The 22,777-nt window shown below is 50.0% G+C and overlaps 3 protein-coding genes and 1 non-coding gene across 6 annotated transcripts in view; 1 reads left to right on the plus strand and 3 right to left on the minus strand.

Annotated features, from left to right (window-relative positions):
• Positions 1 to 28: 28 nt before the first annotated feature.
• Positions 29 to 7,481, minus strand: PGAM5 (PGAM family member 5, mitochondrial serine/threonine protein phosphatase). Of its 2 annotated transcripts, none has more exons than XM_074356569.1 (6): positions 7,240 to 7,481; positions 3,578 to 3,756; positions 2,331 to 2,456; positions 2,165 to 2,253; positions 1,895 to 2,025; positions 29 to 1,043 (listed from the first exon to the last, which is right to left on the minus strand). In XM_074356569.1, the coding sequence occupies exons 1-6, from the start codon at positions 7,428 to 7,430 to the stop codon at positions 893 to 895; spliced, it is 867 nt and encodes a 288-aa protein (XP_074212670.1). In that variant the 5' UTR covers positions 7,431 to 7,481; the 3' UTR covers positions 29 to 892. The 2 variants fall into 2 exon arrangements, with proteins under 2 accessions (XP_074212670.1, XP_074212669.1); XM_074356568.1 differs by having other exon boundaries at positions 1,895 to 2,028; positions 7,240 to 7,480.
• A 2,905-nt stretch (positions 7,482 to 10,386) lies between these two features.
• Positions 10,387 to 21,398, minus strand: PXMP2 (peroxisomal membrane protein 2). Its single transcript, XM_074356571.1, has 5 exons — positions 21,132 to 21,398; positions 19,505 to 19,621; positions 17,290 to 17,452; positions 13,871 to 13,990; positions 10,387 to 10,751 (listed from the first exon to the last, which is right to left on the minus strand). Exons 1-5 carry the CDS (start codon positions 21,251 to 21,253, stop codon positions 10,683 to 10,685), a joined length of 591 nt encoding a protein of 196 aa, XP_074212672.1. The 5' UTR covers positions 21,254 to 21,398; the 3' UTR covers positions 10,387 to 10,682.
• Positions 18,540 to 18,612, minus strand: TRNAA-GGC (transfer RNA alanine (anticodon GGC)). The gene has a single exon. It is a non-coding gene; the product is annotated as a tRNA-Ala (tRNA).
• The window catches only part of POLE (DNA polymerase epsilon, catalytic subunit), a 48,572-nt gene continuing 47,117 nt past the window's right edge, over positions 21,323 to 22,777 (plus strand). Inside the window, exon 1 of one of the 2 annotated variants that reach the window (XM_074356533.1) lies at positions 21,323 to 21,657. In XM_074356533.1, the coding sequence (XP_074212634.1) occupies positions 21,323 to 21,657 (335 nt within the window). Of the gene's footprint in view, positions 21,671 to 22,777 lie in introns of both variants that reach the window. The other variant, XM_074356532.1, reaches the window with a different exon arrangement.

Below are 22,777 nucleotides of genomic sequence, written 5' to 3' on the forward strand. Positions count from 1 at the left end.
CTCTTTAAAACACTCAGCACTTTGAAAAACCAGTATAATAAAATTTTATTTTGTAGTCATTTCCAAAGTTGACGGAGAAATGGATCAAATATCCTAATTAGTTGCACTGATTGCAGAAAATGTTCACAACCACTCCACAGAAACTGTAGTTTTCCCTATATTAGTGGAAATTTGGGATGGATACATCATATCTAAATATAAGCACAAAAGATGAACAGCCAGAGGCAAACAAAGACTGAACTGTGAGTCAGACATTTTATAGAAACCAGACTCCCTCCTGGGCCATCACTGCCCAGCCCCTTTCCTGCGACACCTTCAGGTGCGTCACTGCCCTCACCTGCCAGGGGCTCCCATGTCCGCAAAGGCCTAATGACACACTTGAGCCCCGATCCAACAGAATCTGGGGAGTAACTCAAGTGAGAGACTGGTTTTCAAGGCAAGAACCCAAATGCAGAAAATCCTTAACTGACAAATAGTTAAGTGACCAGAGTTTTAAGAAATGGAAAGAAATGTGTGAAGCGAAATAAGTTACGAAGGAAGCACTGGCGCCCTCCTCCCCGGGTTCTGCCGACAGGCTTTGCTGACGGAGCCTGGACGGGGCCCTGCGGCTCCACCAGGATGGCTTCTGAGGCCTCACCCAGTCCCCAAGACCCCGTGGCTCGTCCTGCAGGACAAGAGCGAGGCAGAGACCCTGCGAGAAATCAAGCAGATCGGACCCAAATGTCTCCCTTGCCCATCCCGGGCCGCAAGTACTGAAAAGTTCAGGACACTTCTGCTCCACTGCCACATCCTGGAGTGACGGGACTGGCCGCGGTGAAGCCCGCGGAGGGAAGATGGAGGGAGGGGCCTGTGTGCTTGGTGGCACCCACGCCAGGGCCTGGCTGGGGGCCCCTCAGGAGCGCGAGATCTTGTCCGGGGGCATGAACCCTGTGTCCCCGAGGGCCCGGAGTGCCACGCGGCCGTCTGGACGGACCACCAGGTGGGTGATGCTGCCATTGTTGAGGGAGAGGCGGAGCCAGCCTTCCGGTGGGAACTGCAAGGCCCTGGACCAAGGAGAGAAGTGCTAGGAATGAGGGCTTCCTCTGGGAGACAGGCAGGGTCTCGGCGAAGCTCAGAGCCCCAGCCCCAGGTAAGGAGGCCTCAGTAGGCTTTCTTGGGGCTGGGGCCACATCCCTGAGTACCTCCCGCTTCCCAGCAGGGGGTTTCTCGGGAAGGCGCTGCTTGGTGACACCAACCCATGGGTCACAGCAGGGTGAGGTGACCTGTCTGGGACAGGGGCTCAACTCCACTCAGGACATGCAGGCGAGTCAGAAACGCACTGGTTTCGTACCAGTGTAAGCACGAGCAGGTCCCCTGCTGCCCTGGCTCCCACTGCCCAGCAGCATTCTCACGCTCAGAAAAAGGCCTTTTTGTGGGGAGGGTAGAGCTAGGTCAGTGGTAGAGTACAGGCTTAGCATGCACAAGGTTCAATCCCCATTTAAAAACATCCCCATTAAGAAAAAAAATTAAATCCCCATCGAAAATAAAAGGCCCACTTGGTATCTGCTGAAAAGCGCAGCACAGCGAAGACCACGCGTGAGACAGCAAACGATGCCGGGCGGATGGGCGGCGCCCAGGGCAGGCCCTGCAGCATCAGCCGACATTCTCCCATCAAGGGTTTTGCTGACAAAGGAGTGACTACCTCCACGCTGCTTTCTAAAGTCTCAGTGTCACTGTCACCACTTTCAGGGCACCGTCCTAGTCAAAGAGCTGATGTGCCGGCTCCCGGAGCCGCGTGCGGGCCCAGGCCTGCCTGACACCCCTCTTCCTGACCCCTTCCTCCTAGCAGCACCCGGATCGGGCCTGGAGCAGGCTGGCAGGGGAGGCGGGCCCAGGGCACCAAGGGGACCCTCACCGGCACACGATGTAGCGGATGACGTTGGCGTGGCAGATGAAGATCTCGTAGCTGTCCTCCTGCTGCTTGGCGTCCGCACGATGGATGTAGTTCCGGAAGGCGGCCTCGATCCGGGCTCCGTCTTCGTAATACTGCTGGGGGCAGAGAGAGGAACCGTAGGCATGGCGGCAGCAGGGTCAGGAGAGGAGGGCCCACAGCAGCCAGGAGCAGGAGCTGGCCGCCCCCGGTGTGGCGGCTGCTCCCAGCGGGGGCGAGGGGGGCAGTTTTTACCACAGCCTCCGGCTTCCAGTGGGACACGGGGGGGTCGGGCTCGATGGGGGCGCCTTCCCTCAGCAGGTCCGTGCTGACCCTACAGACGCCTGTGGAAAGGCACCGTGCTTAGCGCCGGGGAAGCCGCACCCTGCCTGGCGGGGGCCCCAGGCCGCCCAGCACTCACCCGGCAGGTGTTTGCTGATGATGTCAGTGGTTTCTACCGCACGGGTCATGGAGGAGTGGACGATTTTATTAAACTTCAACCCCAAGCTTGCAAGTCGGAGGCCAGTTAGTTCAGCCTGCTCTCGACCTGGAGGGTGAGACACATTGGAGAATTAGATGTCGCCGGAGTTCCTCTTTGTTTACTGCACAAATCCTTTGGTCTTCACCAAGTACTGTGAGGGCTGGGGGACAAGACAGGCAGGGCTCCCGGGGCTCAGGCCATTACGATGAAGGGGCCAGGCATTCAACAGGTAAACTCAACGAGACAAACCAGCCACCTTCAGCCCCATCAGGAAAAAACACCGAAAACAATGACCACAGTTGAGGGTGGCTGAAGTGTGGGTGGGTCCTGCTGGATCCCTCACACCATTCCTACTCAACTTTGTCTAAAGACTGGGTCTCAGTGCGCCAGTGACCACCGGTGACTGCCAGCTGTGCAACCATCACAGATGTGGGCAGGCAAAGAGGGGACAATTCAGCCCTGCTAAGGACGGATGGACTGGGTGCAAATACAAATGCTTTTCTCAGATATATCCTGAAGTCCAGCTGAAACGTCCTCGGGAAGTCAGTCCAGCTGGATTCCCGACACCACAGATGCAGCTTCACGTCCCATCTGTGCCCAGGGTGGTGGGCACAGCCTGCCGGGGGACAGGCCACCAGCCCCTTCACACACAAGTGGGGATGTCCCATTCAACAAAGAAATTTTTAAAAGTGTAAACTGTACCTCAGACTGCCCTGCACCTCGCCTCCTCTCCTCTCCCAGGACCTTCTCCTACGGGCACATGTGCACATGGGCAGGAAGACAGAGGTGGAAGGGAGGGCCCAGCAGCGCTGGACACCAGGCAGGATGCTGCGATGGGCACCGCTTCTGGGCGGGGCTGCGAGGCTTGCCCTCACCCCATCTGCCCGTCTGTTTACCAGGCAGACTTGCAGATGCAGATCTTAAGCAAGAGAACAACTCAAGCAAGACAGGGCACCCTGAAACTGAAACTGCCCTGCAGAGCACCTCTCGCCTGCAGGAAGACGCACCGTAATATTTTTAAAGATGAACATGTTTTCAAGGCCTGTCTTGTGTCAGATGAGGCTGAGAATTAATTATTGATAATAACAACACTCGAACCTCGGCTGACACAGGTCCAAGGAGGCCCAGCGCCCAGGGGTACCTTCAAGGAGGCCGGCCTTGGGGGTCTGGCAGGCCCAGCCACGTACCCAGGGGCGTCAGCGTGCGGTCCTTCTCCAGGGAGGCGTCCACGTGATACTGGGAGTGCCTGATGAGGAAGATGTGCCGCGTGGCCTTGGCCTTGTAGTGGTCCAGCCTGGATGCCAGCTCTTCCTCTCCAGGTTCCAGGCTCCTCTTCCGCAGGTTGACCAGGGACAGTGGTTCTCGCCTAATGATGAAATACGAGACAGTGTGTCCTCTGACCCTGTTCACAAGTCACCCTTGGGTATTTCTGACAAGACAGTCTTTCCCTCTTGGGAAAGCACAGGGCAGAAGCCAGTGCCCTCAGTGCTCTGTTCTCTGTCTCTGGCCCCAGAGGCCAGCTTCTTGGAGCACACCTCATTCCTCAGGAAGAGGCTGGAGATTTCATGGGATTAGGCTCTGGAATTTTCCAGCATGGACAGTCACCCCCCTGCCCATAAATCTAGACCCGACGAGCAAATACAGCATGTCACCCTCAACTAGTAAAGCTGGAGCCTGGCACTAACTCAAGTCCTTTAACCTCAGACTGAAGCTATTTCCTTAGAAAGCCTAAGAAATCTGCAAGATTGTACTGATGTTTAAAAGAAAATTATGACCAGTCTAATCATGATAAAAACAGACAAATCCCAATGGAAGGACATTCTATGAAATCTCTAAACAGCACTGCACAAAACTGTCAAGGTCATCAAAACAAGGAAAGCCTGAGAAACTGTCAAAGCCAAGAGGAGCCAAGGGGACAGGACAACGCTCAGGTGGGATCCTCGACGACACGATGGACAGCAGCACGCAGACACAGCACGATGGACATCAGGTGATAATGACCTCTCTGTATTGCTTCACTGACTGTGACAAACACTGCACATCAGTGTATGATGTTCATAACACAGGAAGTCAGGTGTGGAGTAGCCAGAACCCTACCATCTCTGCAATTTTTCTGTAAATATAAAGCTATTCTAAAATAAGTTTTCTGGAGTTTCCAGTCAAGATGGAGGAATGGTAGGACCACGAGCTCGCCTCTCCTCGCAGCTAGAACAAAACCACAACTGACTGCTAAATAACCATTGGGAAAAAGACTGGAACCTAGCAAAAAAGATTATCTTCAACTGGAAACATAAAGAGGTAACCACAGCAGGACAGTAGGGGGGGTGTGCTCGCGATATAACCGGGCCCCATATGACAAAGGAGGCAAGAATATACAATAGAGAAAAGACAGTCTCTTCAATACATGGTGCCTGGAAGACTAGACAGCTACTTGTAGAAGACTGAAATTGGAACATTCTTCAACACCATATATAAAAATGAACTCAAAATGGATCAAAGACCTAAATGTAAAACTCCTAGAGGAAAACGCAGGCAGGACACTCTTTGACATAAATCACAGCAGTATTTTGTTCAGACCAGCTCCTAAAGTTATGGAAATAAAAGCAAAAATAAACAAACGGGATCTAATTAAACTCCAAAGCTTTTGCATGGCTAAGGATACCAACAACAAAACAAAAAGACAGCCTACAGAGTGGGAGAAAATATTTGCAAATGATGCAACCGACAAGGGAGTAATCTCCAAAATACACAAATAGCTCATACAGCTTAATATCTAAAAAGCAAACAACCCAATCAAAAAACAGGCAGAAGACCTAAATAGACATCTCTCCAAAGACATCCAGATGGCCAACAGGCACATGAAGATAACAACACTAATTGTAAGAGAAATGCAAATCAAAACTACAATGAGATATCGCCTTACACCAGTCAGAATAGCCATCATTAAAAAAAACTCCACAAATGATTGGCTTTATTCCTTTGATAACTATTTAAGTTTAAAAAGCTAAAGCTTTACATTCTTAGAAACAATGAACAGTACATATATGTAAATTTTTAAAATACATGTGCAGTATATTGTGTATATGTATTTATATGCAGTACACTGTATATGCGCAAATTGTAAGAAGTCTACCTAATAAAACTGAAAAAAGAAAAGTAAAAAAAAATCCACAAATGATAAATGCTGGAGACAGTGTGGAGAAAAAGGAACCCTCCCCTACACTACTGTTGGGAATGTAAATTGGTGCAGCCACTATGGAGGACAGTGTGGAGGTTCCTCAAAAAACTAGAAATAGACCTACCCTGTGATCCAGCAATCCCACTCTTGGGCATTTATCGGGAAGAAAATATAATTTGAAAAGGCACGTGCACCCCAATGTTCACAGCAGCACTATTTACAATAACCAAGACAAGAAAACAACCCAAATGTCCATCGACAGATGACTGGGTAAAAAAGTTGTGGTGTGTTTATACAATGGGATACTACTCAGCCATAAAAAGAATAAAATAATCCCATTTGCAGCAACATGGATGGACCTGGAGATCATCACTCTAAGTAAAGTCAAAAAGAGAAAGAAAAATATCATATATCACTTACATGTGGAATCTTAAAAAAAGGATACAAATAAACTTATCTACAAAACAGAAACAGACTCACAGACATAGAAAACAAACTTATGATAACCAGCGAGTAAAGAGGGTGGGAAGGGATGAACTGGGAATATGAAATGTGCACCTCTTGGGGAGTGATGGAAATGTTAGCTGTCTTGATTGTGGTGGTGGTTTCATGGGTGTGTACACCCATCAAAATTCATCAAACTGTACATCTGAAATATATGTAGTTTACTGTATAGGAATCATACCACAATAAAAGTGTTAAAAAAGATAAACAACAGAAATAAGCTGATATGTAAAAAAAAATAGTGTTAAGTGTATCTTTTAAAAAATTAAAGGTTAAAAAAAACACCTATAATGTTCCTGATACAACTAGGCTAACAATAAACATTAGCTGCCACACTCTCAGAAGCGTCAAGCAGTAAAGAGCTGGGACTGGGTGAACCATCCCACGTGGCCACTCTCAGACTCCAGAGCAGTATTGTCCAATAGAAACAGAACACCGGCAACATATGTAATTTTAAATTTCCAAGTAGCCACATTTACAAAGTAGTAAGAAACAGGTGAAATTTCACCATCTCACTTTATTTACTCCAGTGTATCAAAAATATCATTTCAACACAACATGCACTGCTTTGGCTCTGAAATTTAATTAACATTAAGTAAGACTAAAAATTGTTTCCCACGGGAGCCACAGTTCAAGTGCTCAGTAAGACCGTGACAGGTAGTGGCCAGGTGGGGACCAAGACCCCCGGAGGCTCCGGTTCCCGTTCAAGATGGCTGCTAGTCCTGTCCTTGGCCGTCTTCCCGCAGCGGCCCCTCTCAGGACCCACACCCACCTCGTTCTCAGCCGTGTCGCACATACGGAGTCAACATGCCCTAAGCCAGTCTGAGGGCTCAGTTGAGAGAGGGTAACAAGCCTGAGAGCCCACGGAGCCCAAGCCCTCCGGCTGGGGCTGAAAACGACCCTCGGGCTTCCCGGAGTGCGGGCGCTGTCCCGGCATCACAGTGCTGTCCCTCAGAACGACCCTCTGGGCGGACCAGGGCGGGGTTTAGCAGAGGGGTCGAGGGCCGCCCTAGCCAGCCTCGCCGCCAGAACCGAAAGAGAAACCTGCATGCCAGCCCGCCCGCCACTCTGCTGAGCCGACCACATCGACCCAGCGCAACGTCGGGTCCGGGAAGGCTCCCGCCGCCGGTCGCCGGGGACCACCGGGCTCTACCGCGCGCCCCGCACCTGTCCCAGTTGGGGTCCCAGACGCCGGGCCCGGGGCGCGCGGCCCCCGCCCACGCCGGGGGCTCGACCACGCGCGGCTCCGCGTCCCCGCCAGCGCGGGGCTTCCCCACCGCCACAGCCGAGAAGAGCACGGCGGCCGAGCCCCCAGCCAGGCCGCAGGCCGCCAGCTGCAGCGCCTGCCGGAACGCCATGCCGGCCAGTCCGCGCCGCCTCCGCGCAGGCGCTCACGGGGCCAGACGGCGCGCCGCGAGGGTCACGCTTCGCCGGGAGCGCGCTTCCGGCCGGCGGGCGGCGCGAGGTCCGGCGGGATCGCCCCGCCCCGCCGCGGCGACTTCCGGGAGCGGAGGCGGCGCGGCGGCGGTTCTGAGACCTTCCCCACGACCTCGGGTTGGGGGCGCGGCGCACGTCGTCCCCGCCTTCGAGGGGCGCCGCGCGGCCTGGCCGAGGTGGCGGGGCGACTCGGAGGAGCCTGGAAGGAGCCCCAGCCCTGCAGAAACTGGGGACTCTGGCTTCAGGGAGCTGGGAAACTCCCGCACGGCTTGGCGGTTGCTTTTTTACTGTAGTAAAACACAGATAACGCAAAATTTACCATCTTAGTCACTTTTAGGTATGCAGCTCGGTGACGTTAAGCACATTCTCTGTCGTGCAACCGTCACCAGCATCCCTCTCCAGGACTTTTCCATCTTCCCAAACAGACTCTGTCCCTGTCACTCACTCACCATTCCCCTCCCCCAGCCCCTGGCCCCCACCCTCCTACATTCTGTTTCTATGAGTTTGCTCCACAAACCTCAAAGAAATCGAACCATACAGTATTGGTCCTTTTGGGACTGGATTACTTCACTTTAATGTTCCCAAGTTTCACCCATGTTGTAGCCTGTGTCAGAACGTCCTTCCCTTTTAAGGCTGAGTAATTGTACGGACATAACACATCTCACTTATCTATTCATCCATCCGTGCACATTTGGGTTGTTTCCCGTTTTACTTACTGTGAATAATGCTGCTGTGAACATGGGTCTGCAAATATCTGTTTTACGTCCCTGCTTTCTGTTCTTTTGGGTGTATACTCAGAAGTGGGATTGCTGGGTCACCTTGGCAGGTTTTCAAGTGAGGAAGTGACTTGATCTGATTTACATTTTAAAAAATTTTTTATTTTTATTTTTTTGTGGGGGAGGTAATTAGGGGATTGAACCCAGGACCTCCTGCATGCTAAGCATGTGCTCTGCCACTTGAGCTATACCCTCCCCCAATCTGCTTTACATTGTAAATAATCACTTGGAGAGTATTCCACAGAAATAACCAGAGCTCTGCTCAAATATGCTGTCTTGAACTCATACATTTATGTCTCCTTCCTCCAGAAAAAAAAAAAAGAGAAATCCACAGAGATATATTTGGGTCCACAAGAAGAAACAATCAGTTGACAAAATTTGCGAAGTTGGAAATCAGATCATCATTGACCTGAGAAGATGGAGGAATATCAGCTGCTGCACTGATAGAAGCCAAGAAGCAAGCTCATTTAGTCCAGTGAGTCTGGTGAGTTCCAGGTACTAGCCCTATCCCTGAGGACAGGACTGTGGGTGGGGCTAAGCACAGGAGGATTGATTGAAAAATCTGCAAGAGGTTGCACTATACATCTCCCCTATCACCAGTGTATTCAGGTGAATGCCTCACCTCCACCGTGGCAGAAGACTAGAAAACGTTCATTCCAGAGGATCTGGAATAGAAGGACTGGGATTTGAGAACACCAGACAGCTGAGACTGGGATGCAGTCATAAAGATGCAATTATATAAAGTTCATGTAGGACTCTAACCCTCTTTCTCCAGTTAGCCACAAGAATGTTGGCCCCTGTGTGTATACCATGCTCCCCTACAGCCACCATCTTTCCTTCTGGGTAAACTGACTAGCCCAAGAGAAAAGGCCTCGGTTATCAAGAACGGGTGATTCCCCACAAAACTGTGTCCCTGCTTGGTCACCCCACAGTGAGGGTACTGTTTAGCACATGTACACTAATCTTCCAAAGAATACCCGAGTGGTTTTGACTCTTAAACAGTGATGCACAATCAAGGATCAACAGACATTCCAGGAAATCCTGATGGAGAAAGATAAAGATAAAAACAAACAGGGAAAAAAAAGAACCCTGAGAAAACAGAAATAGCACATGGGACAGAAGAAAATTTCAAAAAATATGTATTTAAGGTCCCAAGGGATACTGCATCCATGAAATAAGCATGGGATACTATCAGGAAGGAATGTTCTAAAAGTGAAAAAGCAAGAAGGGAAGGCTAATGTAAATGAGCAGCAGGAGAGCAGAATCAGTGGAAAGGGTGGCACATAGGGCCTCTCAGAACATCAGGGGAAAGTCCTGGGCTCAAGGGGCTCTTTTCAGTAGTACTGTCATGTATTTTACCACAATTTTTAAAATGTTTAAAAAAATCTGAGAGCAGTCCACTGATCACTCCTTTCTTCCAAAGCAACAGCAATTATTCTGAGAAATTAAAATCACCACTGTCTTGGGCATATATCCAGAGGGAACTCTAACTTGCAAAGACACATGCACCCCGATGTTCATAGCAGCACTATTACAATAGCCAAGACATGGAAGCCACCTGAATGTCTGTTGACAGATGACTGGATAAAGAAGTTGTGGTATGTTTATACAATGGAATACTAGTCAACAATAAAAAAGACTAAAATAATGCCATTTGCAGCAACATGGATGGACCTGGAGATCATCATTGTAAGTGAAGTAAGTCAGAAAGAGAAAGAAAAATACCATATAATATCACTCATATGTGGAATCTAAAAAAAAAAAAAAGAAAGAAAAGAAAAAAAGAAGGCACTAATGAACTCATCTACAAAAGAAACAGACTCGCAGACATAGTAAATAATCTTATGGTTACCGGAGAAAGGGTGTGGGAAGGGATAAATTTGGGAGTTTGAGATTTGCAAATGTTAACCACTAAATATAAAAATAGATTTAAAACCAAATTTTTTTCTGTACAGCACAGGGAACTATATTCAGTATCTTGTAATAATCTTTAATGAAAATGAATATATGCATATATACGCATGACTGGGACATCATGCTGTACATCAGAAATTGACGTATTATAACTGACTATACTTCAATTAAAAAAAAAAATCACTGCTGAAAAAGCTATGTTACACTTTATTGTGATCCTAATTCAATCCAAGGTGACAGGTGAAATCATCTCAACTGAATTTTAAGTTTCTAGGGCAGCACCACTTGAGGACAGCTACTGCCTTGTTAAAACACAAGATTCTGACATTAAGAGATTTCTCTTTCTCCATCCATCATTTTAGGGCATCTTGAATCACATGATCTAGAGCCAGATCGGCTTGTTTCTGCTCTCTCACCCTGAGCAGGTGAGCATTTTCCCTGATGCACGTCATCAGCATGGCTGATGTTCTCTCCAAGTCATCTTCACTTCCCCAGAGAGGCCAGGTAGGCATACCAGAACAGAGCCACCACGTTGGCAAAAAGCACCCGGAACTGCCAGGAAGAACACAGACAGGCTTAAGTAAGGGCAGGCCCTGGGCACACTTATCAGGCACCAGTTCCCCAGGACAGAGCTCATCCACTAGTTAGTCCATCCACCAACTATTGTGTTTGCTGAGCCTTTACTTTGCAGAGTACTGGGCTAGGACCCCAGCAGAGAAAGGTGAAGAGGACAGGCCCTGCCTAATAGTGTTTACAGGACGGTAGTGAGACAGGAGGGAAGGGGGCAGGACACAGCCATTCAAGGAATGACAGCAATTAACAGCAAAACTGTGGAAGACTGAACTCCCAGTTGGCCTTGAGGATTGAGATGGCGGGAGGTTTGACTTCTAGTAGACCTTGAGCTTCCTTACATGCTCATTGTAACATATTAGCATGATAAATAACACACCCACAGGCGCCATGACAGTCCCAAGGCTGACCACAAAAGGTCAAAGAGTGGGCCGAGCCCAATTCCTGGGAACCCCAGCCCCTTCCCCAGGGTTGTTGGAATAGTCCTCCCACTTGCAGGCGTGGGAAGCTACTGAGCCCATAAAAACTGGCAGCACCACGCCTCATGCCCGCCTCTCTCACTCCCTCGTCTTCGGAGACAGCCCACACTCTGTCTATGGAGTGTGTACCTTTACTTTAATCTGAGCACCACACCTCATGGCCTTTCTCTTGCCTTTTGAAACAGCCTATACTCTATACAGTATGTCTCTCTCTAAATAAATCTACCTCTACTCAACTGTGGCTCGCTCTTGAATTCTTTCCTGCGTGAAGCCAAGGACCCACATCTGGGGTGGCATGTCCCAAGGGCTCCACTGAGACCCAGGACATGGCCCTCCTCATACCCCACCTCGGTTTTTCCTGCATCATCTCGGAAAATGGTCCTTTACTCAGCACTTCCTGGTTCAGCTTCTCTCATCTTAGGACCAGTTGTCATGCATGTGGCTTTAACCAGCCCCTCCCTGACAACTCCATGACCTTCCCTTCACGCTAGCCTGTCCTGTCGATGATCTGATGCACCTCCCCCCACTTGAAATCCCCTTTAGTCAGTTACTGCGTGTCCTTGGCACATAAGCTCATGAAAGCGGCAGTCTGATCCAGCTCACTGAGCTCGGTAGCCCCAGAGTCTAGAGCAGCAGGTCATAAAGCAAGTGCTCAGTATTTGCTGAATAAACTCCCTGCCCCTTAAGAACTCGCCTGCAACCACTTAAAATAGTAGGCAAGTCTTTGGCCCCGCCCTGGCAGCCCTGCCCCTGAGCTCCTCAGGAGGGTGCAGTCTTCCAGCCTCTCCTCTCCGTCCACGGGCCCCTCCACAGCCCCAGCTGCTCTGTCTCCCCCGTCTTCTCTATTTCATTCTCTCTCATGTCTTAGAACCCATGGCTCATAGCTCTGGTTTCCTTACCTTCCTGTTCCTCCGCTGGACTCCCTGGAAAAACCTCTATCCTCCCTGTCTTCTAACCTCCCCCAGGCCTGTGCACATAAGGGTCTTTGGCTTCTGCTGGCTCCCCTGTCTCCAATCAGCTTCTCCTCCCATTCTCCACGATGCCAAGGTTACCACTTCTTCACTCCCCTCAAAATGCCCATCCACCTCCTCTCCTCTCAGGCAGCCCCATCCCAACCCACCACCCTCCCAGAGGAAAGAGAAGGGGGTTCCCCAGTAAACAGCCTCCTCTCTTTAATCGTGGGGAAGAAGAGCCTTCCTTCTAGCCTGCCTCTGCTTATGCTCGAATCCTTTCCCCTCCTCTCATTAGGGGCAGCTCGTGAAATCTGCATAGAACATGGCCAACTTTCTCTTGGCTGCAAACACGTCTCCCCTGGCCCCATTCTGCCATTTCTCCTCACCTCTTCCCAAACTTCTGGGAGACTTCTTTAGACTTGCAGTTTATTTTCTACTTCCCCACCCACTCATCAGTTCCCAGCGATCTGGCTTCAGCCCCTGCTGAGCCACTGAAATTGTTCCTGGGAAGGTCGCTATTAAAGCCAATGGAGGAGGGTATAGCTCTGTGGTAGAGTGCATGCCTACCAGGCATGAGGTCCTGCCACCAAAAATAAACAAACCTAATTACCTCCCCCACCAAAAAAGTTTAAAAAATAAACAAGTAAAGCCAATGGAAATGAACTGATTTTTCTCTTAAATTTTTTTCCCCAGGTCTCTCTCTCTCCTCTCTCTAAAGCAGGCGGAAATCAGCCTGTATGAGCTAGTTCCAGGTAGGTTACTTAGATGCTGTGCAGAAAAAGGTTATCACAGTAGGCAGGAGGCTGTTTAGAGGCTGGTCCTTGGCTGGTGCTGGCGTCTGGGAACTTGGATTTCAGGAGGGTTCCCACCTTTCCTTACTGATAAGAATGGCTCCTTGGGCCTAGGCTCTTGCAAAAACCAGTGTGGGCTATGCGACCACCTGCCCTCTTTCCGGAGTCTGGAACTGGTGCATGCAGAGAGAGGAGCCTAGGTGACCAGCCCCCTGATAAAACCCCTGGCAGAAACACCACAGGTGGCAGCATTTTGTGGGTGGCTTAGAGAGGGGCTGTGTGACCCTCAAGGGAGGCAGGCAGCCTAGGAAGCCTGCAAGGGGTTCCCAGGATCCAGTTGTAGGTCCTTGCTGCGTGGCTGTAAGTCTAGGCTGTGCGCCCTTGGAGCAAGTCTCTAACCCTGGCAGTGGTCCTCAGACCCAGATACAGAGGGGCTGTACTTGGTGTGCAGACAGTGGACAGTGCTGGGGCCTTCCACACCCGGGAGAGGAGGCGTGGCCTCACAGCAGGCGTTGGAAGTCAGCGCCAGTGACGCTCTGAAGCCGGCCTGGGACGGCCGCCCCGCCCCCACCCATGTGTGGCTCTGACGTCTCTACAGGTGAGGCTGCCCTCCCGCCCCCGTGGCCGCTGTGCAGCTTTGCGCGCGCTGGGCTGCAATCCGTGCGGCCGGGCCCTGGGAACCATCCATCCCTAGAAAGCCGAGCGCCGACCGGTACGAATGGGCAAAGCGCGGACCGTGGTGGGGGCCCCTCTAGGTCGCTCTGCCTCCCGGAATCCAGAACCTGAACGAGTTCGGGCGGCAAGGAAAGCCCCGGAGAGAGTCCGGGACTTGGGGTGACTTGGGGACTGGTGGGGAGGGTCTCTGGGGCCGGCCTTACCTGCAGAGGGACGTAGTTGATGTTGATAAACTGCACTGGGGTCCAGACTCGCCAGTTCGTCTGCAGCGCCGGCCAGAACCCGCTTTTCATCTTGGCAGCGAAGGCGGCCGCGTCCTTCCCCTGGAAAGGGGGGGAAAGGCAGACCTTGAGCGTCCCCACCGCCCCTCGGCCTGAACCGCGGCACCAGGCCGGAGGGCCCCGAAGCCTAACACCTAAAACTGCAGATTTGGTTCCGCTTAGATGCAGGCGACGCACGCGTGTGCTTCACCAGCGGCGCAGCCGCGAGGAGCTAACCGTCAGGTAGGAAAACCAGCAGACCAGCCAGGCCGCGGCCCACCCCCCCCCCAGGAGCCCCGCTGATGCCGTGATCCCCCCAGAACTGCTGCTGCTTAAGGCTCACTGTCAGCTCCTTCCAGAATAATCTACAAAGTGGAGGCATTTCCAATCAAAGTGGACCCCGACAGATGGATTCTAAATGTCCCCTGTGCGGGAGAGTATAGCTCAGTGGTGGCGCATGTGCTTAGCATGCAGGAGGTCCTGGGTCCAACTCCCAGTACCTCCATTAAGAAATAAGTATATAAATAAGCCTAATTACCTCCCTCCAAAAGGCAATAAAAATAAATTAATTAAATAAATAAATCTAGTTACCTTCCCCCCTAAAACCCCAAACTTAATCCTTAAAAAAAATGGGATCATAAAAAAAACCACATAATACTAGAGGAAAGTATATGAGAATATTCCTATTATATTTGGGTTTATCAAAATGTACAAAATAAGAGTAGAAGAGGGGGGAGGGTATAGCTCAAGTGGTAGAGAGCATGCTTAGCACACACAAGGTCCTGAGTTCAATCCCCAGTACCTCCACCAAAACTAAAGAAGTAAACCTAATTACCTCCCCCCCTGAAAAGAAAACTGAAAATAAGTAAGAGTAAAAGAAAACATAGGAGAGTATTTCCATTATCTTCCTTTAAGGAAGTCTACAAAGGAAAAGAATGACAGATTTGAATGCATAAATTTTTTTAAACTCCTGTATGGAGAAAGACACTGTAACAAATTTTATTTAAAGAACTTAAATTTTTAAACTACATGCAAACATTTTAACTTTCTATGAAGTTAGAAGACAAACACCTAAAAAACAGGAAAAACATGTGCAACCATATTTGGCTAAGGATTTATGAATCCTTAATATATATAGACATACAAATCAGTAAGAAAAAAGGCAAACACTCTAATAGAAGCAAAGTTCACAGAATACAGATAAACATGTAAAAAGGTGTTTGGTCTCATAAATACACAGAAATTGAAATACGTTTCACCTGTCAGATTGCAAATTATTTAGAAGAAAAAAACAATCACAGTTGTCAGGAGTGTGGGGAAACAAACCTCACAGAGGAAAAAGCCGTAACAGTTAGGAGCTCTCTGGAGTCACAGAACCTGGGTCTGAATCCTAACTCCAGGACTCACAAGTTACAGGACCTTAGGCCAGTTATTTATCCCCTAAATTACAGAAGGCCTCAGCTTTCTCAGCTGTCAAGTGGGGCTGATGCCAAGCTCAAAGCCCGGAAGTACTGGCTGGAGCTTGGAACAAGGCAGGTGCTCAGTAAATGTCCACTGACGTTACTGTTCTGCAGCACCACAGCGAGGACACACAAGGACCCAAGAGGGATCCGTACACAAGAGGGACAGGCGCATGGTGGCGTGCTTTGCAGTCTAACATGACATCTGGAATCACAAAACCTGATGCAGTAGCATCTGTAGTGTGCGCAGTATATATAGTGTGGTCCCATATGTGTCACTGACGTGGTGACTTTATGCACTTTGGTAACACTGGGGTTTTTTGGTTGGGTTATTATTTTGTTGTTGTTGCTAATGGAGGCACTGGGGATTGGACCCAAGATCTCATGCACGCTAAGCATGCACTCTACCATTCACCTATACCCTCCACCCTTGGGTTTTTGTTTTTCAGTGAAAATATATTCCCTATTTGGAAGGAAAGAAAAAAGGAGAAACTGCTGTGGTACCCTCACTTCTAATATGGGCACGCTTTACTTTCTCCTACCTCTAATTTCCTAAGGATTTCCCAAACATATCTTTTAAACATCAGGAACTTACTAGCAATCGCAGTTAACTTTAAACATCTTTCCCACCTCTCCCTCTCCAGGGCCACTGCAGACAGCAAGGTGGGGGGATGTGTTTCTTGTAGTAACAAGAACTTGAGATGTGGTTTCAAAATAAAATCTGAATGAGAAGCCTTTACTTGCTGTGTTTGGTTGAGACAAATTACTACCAAGGCAGAAGACCCAGGTGAGGATGCCAGGGAGCGGGAGTGAGGCTGGGCACATCAACATGGACATGCCTGGTATTCCAGATACTTGTGATGTTAAGTCTGTGCCTATGCGTTAACCTCTTCAGAGCACTTCTGAAGTCCAGGCCCTGAGCTAGCTAGCACAGGCTTCTGCAACGTCACGAGGGGCTGAAGCTTCGGCACCACAGGTCCCTCTGGCCACCTGGTGATGGCCCACTTACATCCACTTCTCAGTATCACGTTTTGTAATGTATAAAAAAAACTCCGTGGGACTATGAAGAAACCAATTATACTTAAGTACATCTATCAAAACATTCAGAAAACAATTTTATGACAGTATATGTGCTTCTTTTTTAAGCTTATTTTTTAATGCTTTTTTTTATTTTAGGGGGTAATTAGGTTTATTTCAATTTATTTTTTAACACCTTTATTGTGGTATGGTTCCTGTAAACTACATGTATTTCAGATGTACAATTTGATGAATTTTGATAGATGTATACACCCATGAAACCACCACAGGTTTATTTATTTTAAGCTTTTTTTGTTTTTGTTTTTGTTTTTATTTGAGGGGTAGACTAGGTAATTAGGTTATCTTTTTTTTTTTTTTTGAGGGGGAGGTAATTGGGTTTGTTTATTTATTTTTGGAGGAGGTACTGAGGATTGAATCCAGGGCCTCTTGCATACTAAGCACGTGCTCTACCACTGAGCTATACCCTTATTTTAATGGTGGTACCTGGGATTGAACCTGGGACCTCATGCAAGCTAAGCACACATTCCACCACTGAGCTCTGCCCTCCCCCTGTGCTTCTTTATTAACATATTCAGTGATAAGACCTAAGGTCGGTGTAAGGAGTGAGAAGCACAAATGATGCCCTGGGACACCTGTAACTGTGGACGTGTGATACGCAACTATCTGTGATTGCTACTGCAGGCCAACGGGCGCTGCTAATACGACCGTGCTTTGCTTCCGATGTGCACAGAGGAAAACGTGAAACTTCAGTTGGAGTGTAGTGACCGGTTCACAGATCCTCTGAACTCCAACCGCGGACGCCAGGTTAAGAACCCCTGTGCCCAGTGAAGGGCCGTCGTGCTAAGTGCTGTTGCAGAGACCAACCTCCAGGAAGTTCATGACGAGGAAGAACAGCAGCAGGAAGGCCGGTGCGAAGAGGAAGCGGTCCAGGAGCAGCCTCTTGACGCCCACCAAAGGGACCTCGGAGGGGATCCAGTGCTCCATGAAGACGAAGAAGAAGTGACTCAGTGGCCCTGTGAAGAAGAACCTGTGGCCCCAGAGTGGCGGTGAGCCAGCCTGCGTTCTCAGCACATGCCCTTCTTGGGTCCAGCTTCACCCCCAAACTCCAGACCCTGAACGATGCCTCCCTGGAGTCCCTCAGCACTGACCACACAGCTCTGGGTGGTCCTTCTAGAAAATATGCTTTCTATGAATCTGCCGCAAGCATTCTTTCTTCTGCCTCCGACAGATCAGGCTTGCTCCTGCCTATGGACCCGTTAGCTGTCACCTGGCTGGCTCCTTCTCAACACTGCTGGCTTGGAGAGTTGCTTCCTAGTTGTCCTGAATAGTGAGCCCACCTCTGTCCCAGCTGCTCCCTGTTCCAGGCTTCTTCAGCGCGTTTATCCCTGAACGTCACGGTCTGATTTGTTCAGTTGCACAGTACCCCCTTCACCCCTGGGAGTGACCTTCGCCGGACGGGCTAGTATCCGTCTGACAGCTGCCGTGACTGCAGTGCCTGGAACAGGGCCTGGCTCAGCGAGGTGCAAACGGATGCGTCCCTCGTGTCAGAGCGCTCCTCTTCTAAATTTTGGTTTTCTTATTTTTTGTGGGGGTAAGTAATGAGGTTTATTTATTTAATTTTTTAATGGAGGTATTAGGGATGGAACCCAGGACCTCCTGCATGCTAAGCACGTTCTCTACCACTGAGCTACATACACCCTTCCCCTCTAGAGCTTTTCATCAAACCCTCCCCGGTCATTATCAAGGCTGAAATCTGGCGCGGTGCCCCGGCTTGTCTGTATTGCTGCTATTCATTGCCAAGTGCCCAGAGTACTCAGAAGCGGACTGAACTCGGCCACCATGTCTCTTGGGATGGACGTAAGGCTCTATAAAATCCAGAATCAAAAGATGGGCAGGGGCTCAGGGGTCTTCCAGCTCGATGCAGAACATCTTTAAACAAGTGTTTCTCCCTTGTCTCTTCCCACCCTTTCCTGGAATGTTAAGTGGCTTAGAGCAGGGCTTCTCAGGAGGAAGAGAAGGGAGGTCTTTTTTTCCTTCTATTTTAATTTCTGGGTTTTTTTGGTGGGGGAGGTAATAAGGATTATTCACATATTTATTTATTTATTTATTTTTATTGGAGGTACTGGGGATTGAACCCAGGACCTCATGCATGCCAAGCATGTACTCTACCACTGAGTTATACCCTCCCTTCTGGAAGTCTTGAAGATGATAACTGTGTTCGGATAAAGCCTCCCAGGTGATTCTGATACACTCTCCCTCTCCAGGGGGATTAGGATTTTAAGTACATCATAGAGGGAAGAGGGTATAACTTGGCGGTTAGAGTACATGCTTAGGATGCACAAGGGGATGAGCTCAGTCTCTAGTACATCCATTAAAATAACTAAATAAATAAACCTAATTACCTTCCCCCCAACCAAAAAAGAGGCAAAAAAAAAAAATTATGGAAAAAGCTGTGATGACTGAAGTTAGCATGCTTACAAATACAAAACTGGTATTTGTAAATTGTGAATTTAAAAAAAAAAAATCACTCTTGTTTTAAGAGACTTCAAAATAATCCCTCTACAAACATGATTGTTGTCCAGAGAACTTGGGGTGGATTTAGTTGGTAAACACCTGAATCTTTGTGCTTTTGCAATTCAAAAAGTGGTTCAGAAATGACTTCTTTCAGAAATACCTAAGTATTAAAAAAAGAAAAAAAGAAATACCCAAGTATTTCTTTTCCGGTTATTTATGCTATGAAAAATAACAACAGGAACTAACTGGCCATGTTTGGGTCTTTTTCCTCTTTCAGGGTCTTTGAGTCCTGAAGTCTGATTTGAGGTTCCAGTGGAGCTATCTGCCCTCAGGTCTCTCAGCCCAGTTAAGACGGTCACCCCCACCCATGCAATTCAAAGTAAAAACCAAATGCAACTATAAATTAAGTGAAGTTAACATTAACCACCACTCTTGATTTTTCCCATGATGACTTTAATGCTTTTTAAAAATTATTTTTCCAAATTAGATTATTCCAAGTCTTGATAGCCTAGCTTCGTCTGCACTTAGTCTGCTAGTGGGTAAACCAGCTCTTGATGGAACTCACCCAAAAATGGCGTATCTGAGAGGCCCACTGACATCGAGCTTTTGAGAGCAGTTCTCTTTTTTCTGCTTCTTCTCAATCATCTGGGCCAGGAAGTTCCCAAGGGCTGACAAAATGCCACTGTGAACAGAGAGGTATTCAGAAAACAGAAGCAACCTGCAGGCGGGCGTCTTTTCCTCCATGGAGTTAGCACAGTTCTAAGAATATGCTGGGGATGGGTGGAAACGAACCCCTATTAGAGCAGCCACAATGGAAGGTCCCTACATCAAAAGGTGGAGACAGTAGAACTTAATACACACACAGGACTACAATATTTCCAATTGGTAGACTGTATCAGCGTCATATCCTGATTGTGATATTAAAATGTAATTTTGCAAAAGGTTACCAGAACATGATCTACAGACTGTATCCACACCAGTGTCCTGGTTGTGACATTGTTCTGCAGTTTCACAAAACACTGCCAGTGGGGGAAACTGGAGAAAGTACACAAGGGATCTCCCTGTATCATTTCTTACAACTGCACGTGAAACTACAATTATCACAATAAAATCTTCAAATAAAAAGGTGGAGACAAGCCCAGTTGCTCAAAGTCTTAGCCCATGGCTGGTTTCTGAGAAGCTAAGTTACAACATGCAAAATTCTTAGTAGGGGCAATAAGGACCTTCTTGATCCGATCCTTGGCTACTTCTTCCTCATCCTTTCCCTTACTCGCTGTTCATTTTCCCCAGTGACACAGACCTTCCTTCCACTCCTCCATTATTAGCTTGCTCCTCCCCCAGGACCTTTGCACCTGCTGTACCCGCTACCCAGAGAGCTTCTGCTTCTCTTCTCTGCATGGCCTGTTCCGTCCCTTCTTTAGGCCTCTATTTAAATGTCACCTCCTCAGATAAAACCTCCCAGACCACTTTATCTGTGTTATATATTTAACTTCTTTCCCCCTAGTTCTTAAGAATGCAAGCTCCCTGAGGATGGGGACCTTAAGTACTTATCTTAATCCCTGCTAATGCTGCACACACAGGAATCTGCTGCACACATTTATGAAAGGTCGAATGAATAAAAGGGGACAAACATAAAACTGATTAGAAGTAATGAAGGGGGAGATGTTTTGTACTCCCAAAGGGCCGAGCTAACCGGCAGCACAGAGGCAGGGCGCTCTGTCTGAGTTCTCCCAAGAGCAAAGGGGCCGAAGACAACAAGCTTTAACACCTCCCACGCCGTCCAGCCTCCCCGCGCACCCTTCCTGAAAGCCATTCTAACCCTCACAACCAACTCAGCGACTAATGGGCCATAAGGCAGCAGCGACAGTAGCGCGGAGGCCGGGCCGGGGACAGGCTCCACTTCGGACGGACGGACGGATGTTACCTCCGGGGCAGCGGGACTGAAGGCCCAGCGGTCTGCACAGGCCCCTCCGCTCGCGCACTCCGTTAGTCTGGCTGCCGGGCTCGCGTTTTAGAGTCGCCCCAGAACCAGGTTCAGAACCGAACATACTGACCCGCACACTCAGAGCTTTCTGGCTAATCGAAGGTCTCTGGAGGGTGATTCTGACCCAGGGGGTTCCGCCTTTCACACAAACCCCCACGTGGGCCGCCCCCACCCGGGCACGTCCCCTCCGCGGCCGCTCCGCGCCGACCTGGTGGCCGCCTTGGTGAGCACCGGGTAGAGCCGCAGGAGGCGCAGGTACTGGGCGAGCGCCCGCCGCGAGAGCGCCCCGAACCGGGCCTCAGCCCGCAGCTTCGAGGCCGCCGGCGCCATCGCCTCTCGCGCGCCGCGCCCGCCGGGGGGACCGACCGTACTCCAGGCAGGCCGGGCGCAGGACTCGGGATGCCGCGCGCGGGGCGGGGACGGCCAGCCATTTCCCGCCCCGCCGAGGCCCGCAAGATCACCGGAGACAGACCCCGCGGTGCGGGTCACGCGCCTCCGCGCACTTTTCCGAGAGTCCCTAACGGGCCACCTCCCCTCGAGCGCAGGCGGCGATTGGAGCTGGGCGGGGCGGGGCTCGACCGGTCTCCTGATTGGGCGGCGGGGCGCTTCCGGTCTCTCGCGAGAGCTGGTGGGAGCGCGCCAAATTTCTCAGGAGAGGCGGCGGCGGCGGCGCGGACTCGGCGCGATGGTTCTGAGAAACACCGGGCGGCGGCGCGCGGAGCCGGGCGCGGACGGTGAGGCCAGCCGGTGAGGGGCGGCCCAGCCTCCCGGGCGGACGGGCGGGCTCGGCGCCCCTTCCTTTCCGCGAGGGCGGCGCGGGAGCGCTCCCCTCGGCTGCGTGACTCGGGCTCCCGTCTGGGAGTTGGGGCGTGTGTCCGCCGCCGCCCCTTCCCCTTCGTCCCCGTCAGCTCGCCCGCGAGGTGTCGAGGCCGTCCGCGGGCCCCGCCGAGGCGGCTGCGGGAGGAGGCGCCTGGGAAAGGGGCAGCTCGGGGCGGAGCGGCGCGCGGGCGTGGTTTCCTTTACACCTGAGCGCCTTCGGTCCGCAGCGCCGCGCGCACCGTAGGGCCCGCGGACTGAAGGCTCGGTGCCCGCCGTCTCCGCTGCAGCGGTGCGCGTTTTATACTCGAACTGGGGCCTTAGGAGGTGCCCGGGACGTGGTGCTGGTGGTGGTAACGGGCGAGGGCGCGTGGGTGTGCGTCAGGTCCTCTGGGAAACGGGGTGCTCGCCGTCCCCTTAGAAGGGGCGGTGTGGGTGAGAGAGGATGCGCCTCGACCGGGTGTCTCGTAGTAGCAAGCAGCGTCTGTGGGAGTCATCTTCGTTATTGGTGCCTCCATTTTTCAGATTATGCACCGTCACGGGGTGAAAAGTGCCGTTATGCTGCGGGATTAGGACATAAATATCTGGGCGGGGGGCATTAGTCTGCCTGCAACAGGTGATTATAATCTGTGAAAGTAAGGATTCTAATCTTGAAATAGGTCATTCTCCTCTTCAAGTCGAAGTGACCTAAGGAATGTTCTTCAGGCAAAGGAAGAATTTTTCTTAAGCAATTCTCTATCCACTTCTGTTTATAAATTAGTAACTGGTGAAACATGTTATAGTAATTAAAGACATGAATTTTGCACAGGTTTGGTTCAAGTCTTTTTCTCCCTTTGTTTTGTATATTTAGCTTTAGAGTGTTCCCTTTTTTTTCTCTCTCATTAAAAACAAACAGCTGTAGGGGGAGGGTACAGCTCAGTGGAAGAGCGCGTGCCTAGGATGCAGAGTCCTGGGTTCAATTCACCTCTTTGAAAAATAAAACTAAGTAAAATTACCTCCCTCTCAATTAAAAAAAAAATAACAGCTGTGATGGACATC

This window comes from Camelus bactrianus, chromosome 32 (assembly GCF_048773025.1).
Source record: "Camelus bactrianus isolate YW-2024 breed Bactrian camel chromosome 32, ASM4877302v1, whole genome shotgun sequence".
Taxonomy (NCBI): Eukaryota; Metazoa; Chordata; class Mammalia; order Artiodactyla; family Camelidae; genus Camelus; species Camelus bactrianus.

What these genes read in the sequence shown, in the direction of transcription:
- PGAM5 (XM_074356568.1), bottom strand. Translation starts at nt 7,430, where the DNA reads ATGGCGTTCCGGCAGGCGCTGCAGCTGGCGGCCTGCGGCCTGGCTGGG. An exon ending in ACTGGAAGCCGGAGGCTGTG is followed by an intron (nt 2,029 to 2,164) that starts GTAAAAACTGCC and finishes CTCTGCCCCCAG; the next exon opens with CAGTATTACGAAGACGGAGC. An exon ending in ATCCGCTACATCGTGTGCCG is followed by an intron (nt 1,044 to 1,894) that starts GTGAGGGTCCCC and finishes TCCTTGGTCCAG; the next exon opens with GGCCTTGCAGTTCCCACCGG.
- PXMP2 (XM_074356571.1), bottom strand. Translation starts at nt 21,253, where the DNA reads ATGGCGCCGGCGGCCTCGAAGCTGCGGGCTGAGGCCCGGTTCGGGGCG. An exon ending in CTCAGATACGCCATTTTTGG is followed by an intron (nt 17,453 to 19,504) that starts GTGAGTTCCATC and finishes CTGGGGCCACAG; the next exon opens with GTTCTTCTTCACAGGGCCAC. An exon ending in TCAACTACGTCCCTCTGCAG is followed by an intron (nt 10,752 to 13,870) that starts GTAAGGCCGGCC and finishes TCTTCCTGGCAG; the next exon opens with TTCCGGGTGCTTTTTGCCAA.